General features: G+C 52.8%; 1 protein-coding gene across 1 annotated transcript in view; it reads left to right on the forward strand.

Annotated features, from left to right (window-relative positions):
• Plxdc1 (plexin domain containing 1) overlaps positions 1 to 13584 on the forward strand; it is a 63605-nt gene that overhangs the window by 25178 nt on the left and 24843 nt on the right. Inside the window, exons 3-7 of the mRNA XM_076869679.2 lie at positions 5629 to 5772; positions 6051 to 6120; positions 6713 to 6835; positions 7372 to 7490; positions 8508 to 8607. Coding sequence (XP_076725794.2) covers positions 5629 to 5772; positions 6051 to 6120; positions 6713 to 6835; positions 7372 to 7490; positions 8508 to 8607 — 556 coding nt within the window. The remainder of the gene's footprint in view (positions 1 to 5628; positions 5773 to 6050; positions 6121 to 6712; positions 6836 to 7371; positions 7491 to 8507; positions 8608 to 13584) is intronic.

Consider the following 13584-nt stretch of genomic DNA (forward strand, 5'->3'; position numbering starts at 1 on the left):
GAGGCAGCAAGAGATGTGTCAGCGTCTGTTTGGGCTTTGTTGCTGTAGAGCATGGCGTCTGTCCCAGCGCCTGGGTATCTGGAGGTTTGGGGAAGCTCCTACCCTTGGAGTCCAGGAAGCAGGATGAGTGCAGCCAGCCCCTCTCCCAGCACTGGCCTGCGCAGGCTCCCAGGAGGGAACTGAGTCCAGTTGGCTTCCAGTGTGGGGCCCTGAGCAGCACCTGCTCCCCATCTGCTGCCTCCTGCTGCTTGGTAACCTGAGCCTGTCATTGACCAGAACACCTGGTAGCAGCAATAAAGCAAGCAAAGGATGAGCAGCAGGCTTTCCAGGGACCTAGACTTCATGGCCATTCTTTGCTCTGCAAATACTCCAGCCGAGTACCTGGCCTGTGCTGAAGTGCCCTGGGCAAAGACGGGCCCTGTCCTTAATGAACTTCATCTATGGGACAGGCAGACATGGAGATGACCGATAGAAAAGCCACGTCAGTCATCACTAGTGTGCAAGACATGAAGGATTAAGATTTTAGATGCTCAGGGTGTGATGGGAGTTACAAGGGACATAGGGAAGCCCCCATGAGGAAGTGACCCTGAGCTGAGGCTTGGTAGACGAGGAAGACTCAGCTACTAAATGGGGTTGGGGAAGAGGTTTCAAGGACAGGAGGCACCAAGGCGTCGGGACAGACAAGGGCTTGGTGATTTCTGGAACTGAGGCCTGGAGCATGGAGAGCAGGGAGCCAGGAGTAGGTGCTGGGCAGGGGCCAGACCACCAGGCATCAGGAAGGATTTGTTTGTATGTAACAGGAGAATCAAGGGACTTAAGCCTCCTTCTCGCATGTCTTCAAAGGTTTTTTTTGCTAATTACATGGCTGCTTGCTACAAAAATCAATTTTCTGTTCGTAGAGAAGAAAAGGGAATGGATTTTGGATAGGCAGTGGCCAGAGTGCCCCACAGGGACACGTAGGCTGTGGTAAGGGGCATGACCTTATATCTGAGTGCAGCTTGGGAGCTACAGAATGGTCTAGGCAGGGGAGTGATGTGCAGTGAGGAAAAGCTGCAGGTTTCCCCAATTGAGCCGCAGCAGCACACACAACTGGGCACGTGCATTAGTTCTGTAGGGCTGCCATAGCAAGTTACCCCGAATTTGGTGGCTTAAACAATAGAAATTTATTCTGGAGGGTGGAAGTCAGAAATCAAGGTGTGAGCAAAACCATGCTGCCCCTGAAGGCCACAGGAAACCCTTTCCTTGTCTCTTCCTGTCTTCTGGTAGCTCTTGGCAATCCTCAGCATTCCTTGGTTTGTAATCTGCCATCACGTGGCCTTCTTCCCTGTGTCTCTGTAGCTGTGTCCAAATCACCCTCTTTTTCTAATTTTCATTTTTTTTATAAAGACATCACTTGTTGAATTGAGATCCCACCCGAACTTAGTGTGACTGCATTGTTACTTGATCTTTACTCTATTTCTAAAAATGACCATAGTCAGATGAGGGGCTTAGGACTTGGATATATCTTTTTTGGGAACACAATTTAAATACCCCATGGCGTGCAAGGATTCAAGTGCTACCTAGATTCTGGCTTCACTAAATCGAGCCACTGGTTTCCCCTTCACCCATGCATCATAGAAAAATAGCCCAGGATTCAGGGAGACAAACTTCACCCAGTTGCTGGACATTGGTCCCTCCCTGGCCCCAGTCTCTTCTTCTGTCATAAGAAGGCAAAAAGAAGAACGGGGGCTTCTGGCACAAGGTCTCAGTTCATGGGGTACATTCTTCTTGAGCACCGAGTATCTGAGAACTTTGAGCCATGGGCACAGAGGTGATCTTACCCTCCCAGTGTGTCAGGGTCTCATAATTAAGGCAGAAAAAGACATTTTTTTTGGGGGGGGAAGGGTAATTGAACCCAAGAGTGCTTTACCACTGAACCACATCCCCAATTCTTTTTATTTTTTTATTTTGAGACAGGGTCTTGTTAAATTACTGAATTTGGACTTTAACTTGTACTCTGCCTTGCCTCAGCCTCCCAAGTCACTGGGATTACAAGTGTTCACTAACACTCAGCTCACCCATTTTGTTTTGTTTTGCTTTGCTTTGTTTAGTACCAGGGATTGAACCCAGGGGCACTTTGGCACTTTACCACTGAGCCACATCCTTGGCCCTTTTTACTTTTTTTATTTTGAGGTAGGGTTTCACTAAGTTGCTTAGGGCCTCACTAAGTTGCTAAGGCTGGCCTTGAACTTGCAATCCTCCTGCCTCAGTCTCCTGAATCACTAGATTACAGGCATGCACCACCATACCCATCAGAAACAGACATTTAAGTGGTTTCTTTAAAATTGCAGGCTAACTGGTGCCCCGTAATAAACTGCTTTTTTTGTGTATGGTACTGGGTCTCACACATGCTAGGCAAGTGCTCAAAAAAATCACTGAGCTACATAAGTTATATAAGTTACTGCCCAATGAGTTCTGTTTTTATTTGAACTGGAGGCTAGGGCAGGAGGTGAGCTGTAGCCACAGCTATGACAGGTTGTCCCAGCTGAACATAAACTGGCTTCAGAGTTGGGGGTTTGCAGACTATCAGACTCATAGTGTTGTCCAGGGCCCCTGTAATTTTTTTGCTTTGAGGACAAATATAATAAAAAACTCCTCAGTTGCAAATCTCAGGAGGCAGGTTGGGCATCAGCAGACCCACTTTGATATGCCCATCTTTGCATAGGTTGAAGAACATAGACTTGGCAGATGATTTTTAGTAGCTTTTGTTTTTAAGTATTGTATGATTTTTTTAAATACCTTTATTTTATTTTTATGTGATGCTGAGGATCAAGCCCAGTGCCTCACATATGCTAGGCAAGTGCTCTACCTCTGAGCCACAACCCCAGCCCTTGCTTTTGGTTGAGGTGGGGCTGCCCACCAGAGATTGGTGGGGATGGGAGAGATTGAGCCCTGGAGGGAAGAAGAAGGCTAGGCAGGGGCAGAAGTTGCTGTTTCTTCAGGGAGGCTGTGATTCCTGGCATAAGATGACTTTGGTGCAGTGGGCAGAGCTGGAGAGCAGTGCATCTTCCTCTGGGCACCTCCTGGAACCCCAGGGTTGGCAGCTGTGGCAGCAATAGGAAGCAGCATTCTGGCACGGGCACTTGCCCTCGCCCTGGGGTGGTGGCACCAGGAGAGCCTCCTTAGGGGCTTCATGGGTAGAATCCATTAACCCAATAAGTCTGGGCCCATGTGACAATTGAAAATAGCAGACACGATTCACCCCTGATCACCAAAAATGTTGGATGATGATTTGCAAGGGCTGGAGGTCGTCCCTGGGCAGATAAGGTCAGAAGGTCAATAAGAAGTGATGTTTAAGCTGAGCACTAAAGAAACAGGAATCCGCCGAGAGGAGAATACAGGGGCTGTGATTCTTCCTGTGTGGTGGCCTGAGACTGTCAGAGGAGTTCAATCTGGTGGGTGGGTGCCCAGTGGGTGCCTGGGGGTATGAGAGAAATGAAGCCAGAGAGAAAGGGGGTTGGCTCAGGCTGACACTTCACATGCCAGGCTCAGAGGTTCGCATTTTACCCCAAATATAGTATCTCCCGGGAGCCCCTATAGCTGTGGGCAGAGTGATGTGACTTCAAGAGTATTTGAGATAAGCTTGACTCCGTTCCCGGGTTGGCCAAGAGGTGGGCCATCTAGAGGCAGGAGAGGGAGTGGTGCAGAGGCGGTGGGGACACCCCAGTGCACCCCACAGTCTCTTTACTCATTTCCCCCAGCCTGCCCGACCCCTGGTGACCAAGTGTGACACTTGGCAGAAGAGCAGAGTCTGCCTCCCAGCAGGTGAAGAATGCAGGAGTCCCTGGTTCCTGCTGGACCTGGGGCAAGAGCTGGCTGGGCAGCTGGCAGCTTGGCAGGGATGACATTGTTTGCTCTGCTGTGTCTGCAGCCACTGCCGCTGGGCAGCCTGATTAATGACCCATGGTGCCCAGGGCATCTCTGTGGTGGCTGCCAATGGAACCTGCCCACTGTGCCTCCTGGCCACCTGGCCTCCTATGTAGGTGCTCCTGGGCCAGCTCCAGGAAGTGATGATGTTGCTCAGCTCCCTGGATCTTCCACTCTTCTCCAGCCTCCTGTAAACCCTGGCCCCAAATGCTCCCCTGTGGGAGAGACTACAGAGAGGACCCACCCCACCTCAATCTGCCTCCTTCCATATTTGATCCCCCTCAGGCACACAAGAGAGACTCAAAATTATGACTCAAAGGATTCTGTGCTGCTTCTCTCCCCATTAACAACCCTCTGGTGCTGGGCACAGTGGCCACGCTGTCATCCCAGTGGCTTTAAAGACTGAGGCAGGAGGATCACAAGTTCAAATCCAGCTTTGACAGCTTAGTGAAGCCCTAAGTAACTCAGGGAGACCCTGTCTGTAGGGAGCCACAGTGAGTTACCATGCCTTCCAGTCCTGATGCACCCCGGGGATCTGAAAGATCCCTGTAGTCTGGCGCGGTAGTGCCATGACCTGCGACTCGGTCTTTTCCCCTGCTCGGATAGGAAGGCCAGTCTTCTGAGTAGGCACACCCCTGGGGTTGAGCTACTCTCACCTATTCTTTTGTAATCTTACTGCTTTGTCCTGTTTGGGATAGAATGTTCTATGGAAACTCCCTTTGTGTGTCCCCTTCTCTTGCTCTGTCTTTGAGCGTGGCCTTCCTAGATGTCAGTCAATCTGCTGACAGCAGACATCACCAAGCTAGACTCACCCCCGCCCATACCTGACACCTTGCCTCATTTGAATGGATTCTCCCCAATAAAAGGGTTCAGCATGTGCTCTCTGGCTCTCTGTTTTTCTGTGGACCCTTAAGGTGAGAGGAGTCGTCCCAGGACCCAAAGAAAAAGGTATCTCTGTCTCTGTGTGATTATTTCGTGCAGCCCATTTCATCTGGAGTGACCCTGAGTGTTTAAGTTGTGAAACGTGGCACCTGTTTCTAAATAAAAAACAAAAAAGGACTGGGGGTGTGGCCCAGTGGTTAAGGGATCTGGTTCAATCCCTGGTACAAATGAAAAACAAAACCTCTCTGGTGACCCTGGCATGGGCTCTGCATCACTCTGCTGGAGGGCCCGTGTCTGGATGTTCTGTTTACATGTGTCCCACCTCCACCATCAGACTAGAACTCCCCCAAACCAGGAGTCAGCTTCTTCTAGACTGGCACCTTCAGAGATCCAGTGTTTTCTTTTCCTTTAAATTAGCTGCTCCCCAAGGGCAGGGACTATGTGTTCCCCACTATCTGGGAGTTCTCTGAGGATAAGGCTCTTCTTAGGGCTGTTCTGTTTCTCCCTCATTTCCCTAGAGCTGAACTAGGCCTTGGTTGTACTCTGAAGGCACAGGGTAGGGGGCGTGGAGGGGGTTCAGGATGTACCTCGGATTTGTCTGCAATGGCAGGGCTGGGCACGGGGGCAGCAGGTGTGCTGGAAAGGGATGGAGGCCAGGTAGTGAGCTGTCTAGGGCTGAGGGGGCTCCAGGGCTCTAAAATAGCCCTCTGGGCCAAAGGTCCAGCGCCCGGGATGGGGTGACTTCTTGTATCCAGCAGACTGAGTGGGGAGGAGCAGAGGGCGTTTCCTGGCCTGCCTGACTCCCCACGCCTCCTGTGGCTTTGTCTTGGGCACCTGCAGGAGGACAACCACAGCTACTATCTGTCCCGTGTCTATGGCCCCAGTGAGCCCCGCAGTCGGGAACTGTGGGTGAACGTGGGTGAGGCCAACCAGAACCAAGTGAAGGTCCACAGGATCCTTTCCAACACCCATCGGCAGGCCTCGGTGAGTGACCAGGGTGCCCGGCATGTGTGTGTCTGGGTGGAAGGCTGCACTGTGGGGACCTGGGAGCAGGCGTGGCAAGGGCCTGAGGTCTATGATCTGGGGGGGACTTCTTAGGGGGTCCCATGAGCTCAGCCAGAGTGGGGGTGCCTGCCTTCAGTCCTAGGGGCCTTCCCTGGCCATGCCTGCCCCCACTCTGTCCAGACAGGCATGGGGAAGTGTGGGTGCCCAACCCTTGGCCTGTGGCTTGGCTCATGCTGACTCTCTCCCGTCCCCTGCAGAGAGTGGTGTTGTCCTTCGATTTCCCTTTCTATGGGCATCCTCTGCGGCAGATCACTATAGCAACTGGAGGTAAGGCGAACCAGCAGGGCCCTGGGGAGGTCTGGACATCTTAGGCTGAAGGCAGGGGTCTCAGTGGAGAGGGGGTTGATAGACGGACTGGAGAGGACGCAGGTTTGCTGTCTTGGGTGCCCCATCTTAGGAGGGAGATCAGGACTGTCAGAGCAACCCCCTCATGCTGCGCATGTGCGTGTGCGTGTGCGCCGCGCGCGCGCGTGTCCTGCTAAGTCCCTGTGGTCCCTGGGTCTCTGAATCTGAGAGAGAGGAAGAGGTGACCACACTGAAAGCCTGGGTTCCTGGGACCAGGCTCCATGTTGCTCGCAGGAGCCCATCTGATTCCCACGCACTTCAATTCCGGGTGCCACTTTCCTAGGGACCCGGGAGGTGGGAGTCACCTCCTGTTCCCATGCTATGTGTCCAGCTGGAGACACAGGGAGAACCTTCTTAGGACTGGGCCTTTTGCTCCACATACACCAGACCCAGAGCCATCAGCTCCGGATGGGATGTAGGGGTCTGAGGCTCTCCTCCAGCCTTGGGGAGAAGACCCCCAGGAGCAGCCCCTGGAGGCCACCTCTGGCAACCCTTCTGTGCCTCTCCCCCCCAGGCTTCATCTTCATGGGCGACGTGATCCACCGGATGCTCACAGCTACCCAGTACGTGGCCCCCCTGATGGCCAACTTCAACCCTGGCTACTCCGACAATTCCACAGTGTCTTACTTTGACAATGGTGAGGGCAGATCTCAGAGTGTAAGTCATCAAGCCCCAGGGATATCTTGGCCCACCCCCTTTAGAGGAGCCCCAGGCTCAGAGAGGGCAAGGGACTTGCCCACTATCACACAGCCAGACAGCCACCCCACCTTTCTGTGCTAGTTCCTCAAATGAAAGACAGGAACAGAATGCAGTTACTTGCAGAGTCTGGTGAAATGACAAAATCTACGTGTGTGCTCTTAATAGAGGTGAAATAAATGTCAGGGGCCTGGATGATTCTCACTCTCATCCCAGCACCCCAGGAGAACAGACATCTCCTGTCCTTTTCATCTCAAGGGGTCAGTCTGACAGGAAGGAGGGGCCCCGCCTGGGGTTAGAGGTCTGGGGGCTGAAGCAGGACCTCTGGCTCCACAGCCTGGAAGCCGGGCTGATGTCTGGGGGCTGCCCAGCTCTCCACCTTCTCACGTTTGCCGTGAAGCCCGTCATCCCGAATGGAGCAAACCCCTGGCCAGTTCCGCTCTGGCTGTCCAGCCAGGTCTCTGCTCTTCTCCTCAGGGACAGTCTTTGTCGTCCAGTGGGACCACGTCTACCTCCAAGGCCGGGAGGACCGGGGCAGCTTCACCTTCCAGGCCGCTCTGCACCGTGACGGCCGCATTGTCTTCGGCTACAAAGAGGTGAGTGGGCCCCGCTGCAGAGACTGGATCCCAGCCTTCCTCCTCCCAGCAGGTGTTTGTAGGGAGTCCGCAACACGCCAGGCATGTGGATGCTAACAAGCCTGTTGCAGGCCCCACCCTGTCCTTGTGCAGTGGTGGCTGTGTTTGAGAGATAGACAATAATGGCAGGGACAAAGACAGAATCACTACTGTGGCAAGTGCTCCCGAGTAGGGGCACCTCGTGCCAGCAGAGCCTGTCAGAGGCCAAAGGAAGCTTCCCCAAGGAAGAGAGACGGGGTCTGTGGGATGAATGGGAGTTAAAGAGCAGAGTGGAGCGTGTGCAGGGGAGAGACGGGTATGTGTTTCGGTCCCATGGCAGGAGAGATCAGGGCTGGCACCAAGCTCTGGAGGAAGGCAGTGTGGTCGGAGGGGCAAGAGCGGGGCAGGACGAGGCAGGGGAGGAACAAGATGTGCCTTTGAAAATGGCCACTCTGGGCTGGGCACAGTGGCACATGCCTGTAATCCCAGCGGCTTGGGAGGCTGAGGCAGGAGGATCGCAAGTTCAAAGCCAGTATCAGCAAAAGTGGACTGCTAAGCAACTCGGTGAGACCCTGTCTCTAAATAAAATGCAAAATAGGGTTGGGCATGTGGCTCAGTGGTGGGGTCCTCATGAATTCAATCCCTGGTACAGAAAGAAAGAGAGAGAGAGAGAGAGAGAGAGAGAGAGAGAGAGACAGAGAGAGAGACAGAGAAACAGAATTGGGAGCTGGATTATATGAGGGAGGAAAGAAAAGTAAGGGAGGACAGGAGGGCCCCGGCTCTCCGGCTGCACAGAGGTGCTGTTCGCTGAGGGAGAGACAGGCTGGAGGTGACGTGGGGAAGACCTGGAGTTTGGATGGGAGTTTGGGTTTGAGGTGCTTTTGAGTCCTCCAAAGGTGACGCTGGGCAGGCAGAAGACTCCAGCTCAGCGGGAAAGTCAGGGCCGGCCCCAGGGAGCTTGGGGCGGGGGGTAGATGGAGCCTCTTCTCCCCACTGCAGATTCCCATGTCCGTCCTGGAGATCAGCTCCTCTCAGCACCCCGTCAAAGCAGGCCTGTCAGACGCCTTCATGATTGTCAACCCATCCCTGGACATGCCAGGTGAGTCCCCAGGGATCCAGCAGAGACCCGGGCGGGGTAGGATTCAGCTCAGCTGGAAGCCAGGCTGGCAGGGTTGACTCTGGGAGGAGTGAAGGATGGCAGAGACATGGCAGCCGAGGGGGGAAGGGGCACGATGAACCCCAGCACTTCTCACAGTAGAGGAACCATTTTTTCCAACCAAATGTCCAGTGGGAGGCAATGGTCTGGTGGAGGGAAAGGAGTCAGAGCCTTCGACTCGGGCATCTGTTGCTTTGGGGAAATCCCCAGAGACACCAGGGGAGGGTTTTTGAGCCTCCCAGAGCACAATCAGAATGGCTTCCACCCCAGGTGAGTCAAGGGCCATCCAGGGGTGTCAGGAGACAGGGGATCCATCCTCAGCCACACTGCAATGACCTCTGTCCCTTGGTAAACCACATCTTCCCTCTAGTCTCAGTTGCCTCATCTGTAAAATGGGGGAGTAACTGGAGGGGTGCTTCCTCCCGGGTCCTCCTCCTGTGCTGACATCTCCAGGAACCACAGCTCCTTCTCTCCTACTGCAGATCCCCAGCCAGTATCCACAAGGGTCTGATTCACACTCCCCAGGAGGCTGTAGGTGTGTCATCCACTGCTTCATGACCGTTGACCCAGAGACTCTCTGGCCTGGCCTCTTTTGCTGAGCTGTGTGTACCAAAGTCCCACTATGTCACCCGCAGGAACCTAGGCAGGTCGGGGGAGAAGCCATTGCTGTTCTTCTCCCTCCCACTGGTGCCTGATGGGGCTGGGACATTCTGAGCTCAACCCTGCCATGCCAGGCTGGGTGAGGATGAGCCTAGCACCTGCCAAGGCTCCCTCCTGGTAGAGGGGCCAGGCATCACCATTCTGTGTAACCCAGGGCTTCTAGGAGCAGCATCATGGCCTGTCTGTTGGTGGAAGCCAATCAATTCCCCTGAGCTCAGTTGAGAGACACAGAGGAAGATAGTCCTGCTTGAGGTTCAGCCTCTGCCCCTGAGTCTGTGGGCAAGGACCAGGGCTTTGTTAGAAGGCTTTGTCTAGCACTTTCTATACGCCAGGCTGTCGGCACAGCATGTCAGCTCAGAGCCAGAAGCCCGGGCTAGAGTCCAACTCTCCACCGGTATGTGACCCCTGGCAAGTCACTGGGCTCTCTGTTTCTTGCTTGATCTGTGTCGTCGGGGTAGGAGAGTGGCACTTTGCCTCCCACAGTTCCTGTGATGATTAAGGCGGCAGTGCATGGTGTCTGGCTCAGTGTCAGGCATGTGGGGACTGTGGTCCCATGTTAGAGTGCCTTCCCTGCCGGCCTTCACAATCTGGCAGCACCTGGGACTACAGCAAATGGTGCAGGGGTAAGAGCAGGTGACACTGGTATATCACAGGTCAGAGGCCACAACCACAGCACTTTCATGTGGCTTTTGTAATTAGTGGCAAAAAGTCACAGGCCATAGTGACAGCATTCCCCAAAGTTCCTTCCTGGGCACTTCCCCCTTTGAGACAAGTGCCATTTCTACAAACCATTATTTCTGTTATTTATGAATGCTTTTCATTATATTCATTCATAAAATTACACATACTTTCTTCCTTCACTGATTTTTGAGATAGGGGTCTCCCTGTGTTGCCCAGGTGGGTCTCTAACTCCCGGGCTCAAGCAATATTCTTGCCTCAGCCTCCGAAGTAGCTGGGACCACAGGCAAAATTATATAGTTTTTCATGAATAAATGTATCTGGTCTAAAATTTAAAAAGATACAAAAAGACACACAGAAAAGATTAGATGAGAACTCTCTGAACTCCCAGAGCCTGCAGGGGTTGGTCCACACTCCCCTTAGCATCTGCTCTAAAAGGTTGGTTAGCACCTGGACAGCCAGCTGTTACAGTCTCCATATCACCCTGATTGTAGTAAGTAGCTAGTGTGTGTGATAAATTGTCCCAAAATTTGATGCTTAAAACAACAAATATATTGTCTCGGTTTCTGTGAGTCAAAGCATGATTCGTCTGGGTCGTCTGCTTCAAGGTCGTGCACAGCCTGCGGTGTTAGCCCAGGTTCCAGTGATGGAGGGGCAGGGGACAGGAATCAGCTTCCAGGAGCCCGCAAATGCCATTGGAAAGATGCAGTTCCTCAAGGAGGCCTCTTGGTCCCTTGCCTGGTGACACTCCTCAGGATGGCTCACGACCTAGCAGCAAGTTTCCACCTGAACAGGCAAACCAGACAGCAGTAGAGGCAAGCAAGATGATTGAATAATAATCATTTTTGCCATAGTCCGCTGGTCAGAAGCAGGTCACTAGGTCAAGGCCTAATACCAGGAGGTCATTTTAGAGTCTGCCCACCACACTGATTATAATCCCCAGGCTCAGCATTTTACAGCCTCTCATTAATTCTTCCCCACAATAGGGTGAGTGAAGTCTGTACATTTGTGCTATTCTGAATGAGGATACAGATGCTCAGAGAGGTGGGTCAACTTGCCTGTGGCCACATAGCTATAAAAGGAAAAATGCAATCCCAGATCTTCAATTTAAATCCCTATGTGCACACCGGCCATCTCTAGGGACAGTTCTTGGGGTCTGGGCTGTATTTCTTTCCCTTCCTCACCCTGCGCACATGGAGGAATCCAGTGTGGGCAGGCGCTGGGCTGTTTCAACTGTGCCTCCCTTGGGACGTTGTGCAAGGCCATCTCAGGAAGTGTGCGTTGGATCAAGCTGTTGAATGAGGGTAAAGTAGAGGAAGTCAGGTCCCCAGGGATCTGCATCTGAGGCTCTTCTGTGATTCAGGAATAAAAGCCTATTTTAGAGGGAGCCAGGAGGGGGTGGGGAGGGCTAGAGGGCAGGGGGAGGAAGCACAGCCCACCTGAAATAACAGAGGAGGCAGCGGAGGCAGGAGGGAACCCATGGCCTCTGGAGAGGCTGCTGGAGCCTGTGTCCCCAGTGCTGCTGGGCCTACCTGCCAGGTGAAAGCTGGTACCTGACCCCTAGATCCTGCCTGGTGCTTCCTGCCCCCTGTTTCCCCCCTTCCATCCCCTATTCTTGTGGCTGCTACGTCTGGTCATATCACCCTCTGGCTCTCTGTTGCTACAGGATCAAGGCAGAAACCCTTGGAATGGCATTCAGAGCCCTGCACAGCGGGGCGTAGTGTATTGTCGCATTTCCAAACCCCCCCTTTACCTGCTATGCTCTTCCCAGGCTGCCCGGGTTCATGTACCCTGTGCTCTCCAAGCATGTCACGGGTTGCCACATCTTTGTGACACAGTTTCTTTGTAGAAAATATTCTCCACCTAACCTTTCTACCACTTGACAAACTTTTACCCATCTGTCGTCTGACCAGGATGGTGCCTCCTCCAACGGGAAGTTTTTGATATGGAGCGAGTCCTACTGCCCTGCTCAGCTGCCTTCTCCCCACTGTGGGCTGTGAACCCCCAAGCCTAGGGGCTCTCTTGTTAAGGAATGGGTACAGCAGAGACCCTGTCCTCTGCTCTGCTGTGACTCAGTGTAAGAACAGAGCCTGATGCCACTTGTGTTTGGGCGTGTTTTGGAAATTGCATTCCTCTTTTATCTGAGTTTAGTATGGGGAGGGAGCATCACCTTTAGGGGGTCTGAGAGCTCATAAATTTGTATATGGAACAGTGAGACGCAAGTGGGACACATTCCCATTAGTGTGTTTTTCTGGGATACTCCCTGGACTTCATTGGATTTTTAAATGGGCCATATAGTGTGTGCAAGGCTCTGGGTTCCGCCCTCAGCATTGCAAAAATAAAAATAAAATGGGCCTCTGGGAAATAAAACAAAACCTCTGTTTTGGGGAATGAAGGTTTTTCTGTGGCAAAGAGGCCAGGTTCCTCTAAGTCTGATATTCTACCCTGAAAGTAGGGAATAAGCTTGGGTTGGGTAGAGCTGCCAATAACAGTGAGCCCCAAATAAGTATGGCTCGAATGAGATTTTCAGGCAGAGCCCTCTGGTCTGCAGACCCTGTTATCTCCATGGATATTCCCACTGTCCAAACCCAGAATGGGTGGCATCTCTGTCCTCATACTCAAGCATGGCTCTTCCCCCCCTGGGGCTATGTGAGGAGTGGGCTTTGGTTCCTCACTAATCAAGACCCAAGTGGAGCCCAGGCAGCCGGCCTTTCCCTCCCCGCTGTGCTGAGCAGGTTTGAAGCCTCACAGTCTCCCTCCTGGGGTTGAGAGAAGAAGATGCTGAGAACCACCAGAGTTCTTCTTACCATTACTTTCCTCCAAAAACTGTTCTGCATGTTTCGAGCACAGACTGAAAAACAGACTTTGATGAAGACAAAAGCCATGTGCGGTTAGCAGCATCTGTTTGCGGAGGTGCTCAGAACATCGGGGGTGGCCTAAACACTATGCCCAGAGGGACCACCAGAAGTCAGTAGAATTTCCTCTATTCATTGGCTTAAGAAACTCTTTATTTCATGGACTCTATAATAGCAACTTGAGCGTAGCCAATGTCAAAACTGACAGATTCTGAATTAGTGGAATGGGTTAGTGAGGATTTGATTAAGCCAGGGTTCCAAATTGCAGCCTGCCTTTTGGCTGGCCCCAGAATGGCCTCGGACGGCCCCAACATGCTGTTCCACCTCCTTTTCCAGAACTTGCCTTTCCAAGGCAGACTTGAGACCAGATGTGTGTCAGAGGCCTGTGCAGTGCCTCCATTCCAGGCTGTCGGTGGGGAAGGCGGAGGTCCCGGGCTGGCCACAGAAGGGAGAGGGACCAGCCAAGTGAGGATGCTAGGGGAAGAAAGATCACCAGATCTGGCCCATTTCCTCTTCTCATCTCTCTTGATAAAGGATCCTTCAAAGTGCTCTTCCTTGGAATTTGTTTGTTTACTGGGGATTGAACCCGGGGGGGGGGGGGGGGGGGGGGGGGCTTAACCACTGAGCAACACCCACAGCCTTTTTTTTTTAAACTTTGAGACAGGGTCTCACTATGGTGCTCAGGGTCTTGCTAAATTGCTGAGGCTGACCTTGAACTTGCCATGCT

This window comes from Callospermophilus lateralis, chromosome 11 (genome assembly GCF_048772815.1).
Source record: "Callospermophilus lateralis isolate mCalLat2 chromosome 11, mCalLat2.hap1, whole genome shotgun sequence".
Classification (NCBI taxonomy): Eukaryota; Metazoa; Chordata; class Mammalia; order Rodentia; family Sciuridae; genus Callospermophilus; species Callospermophilus lateralis.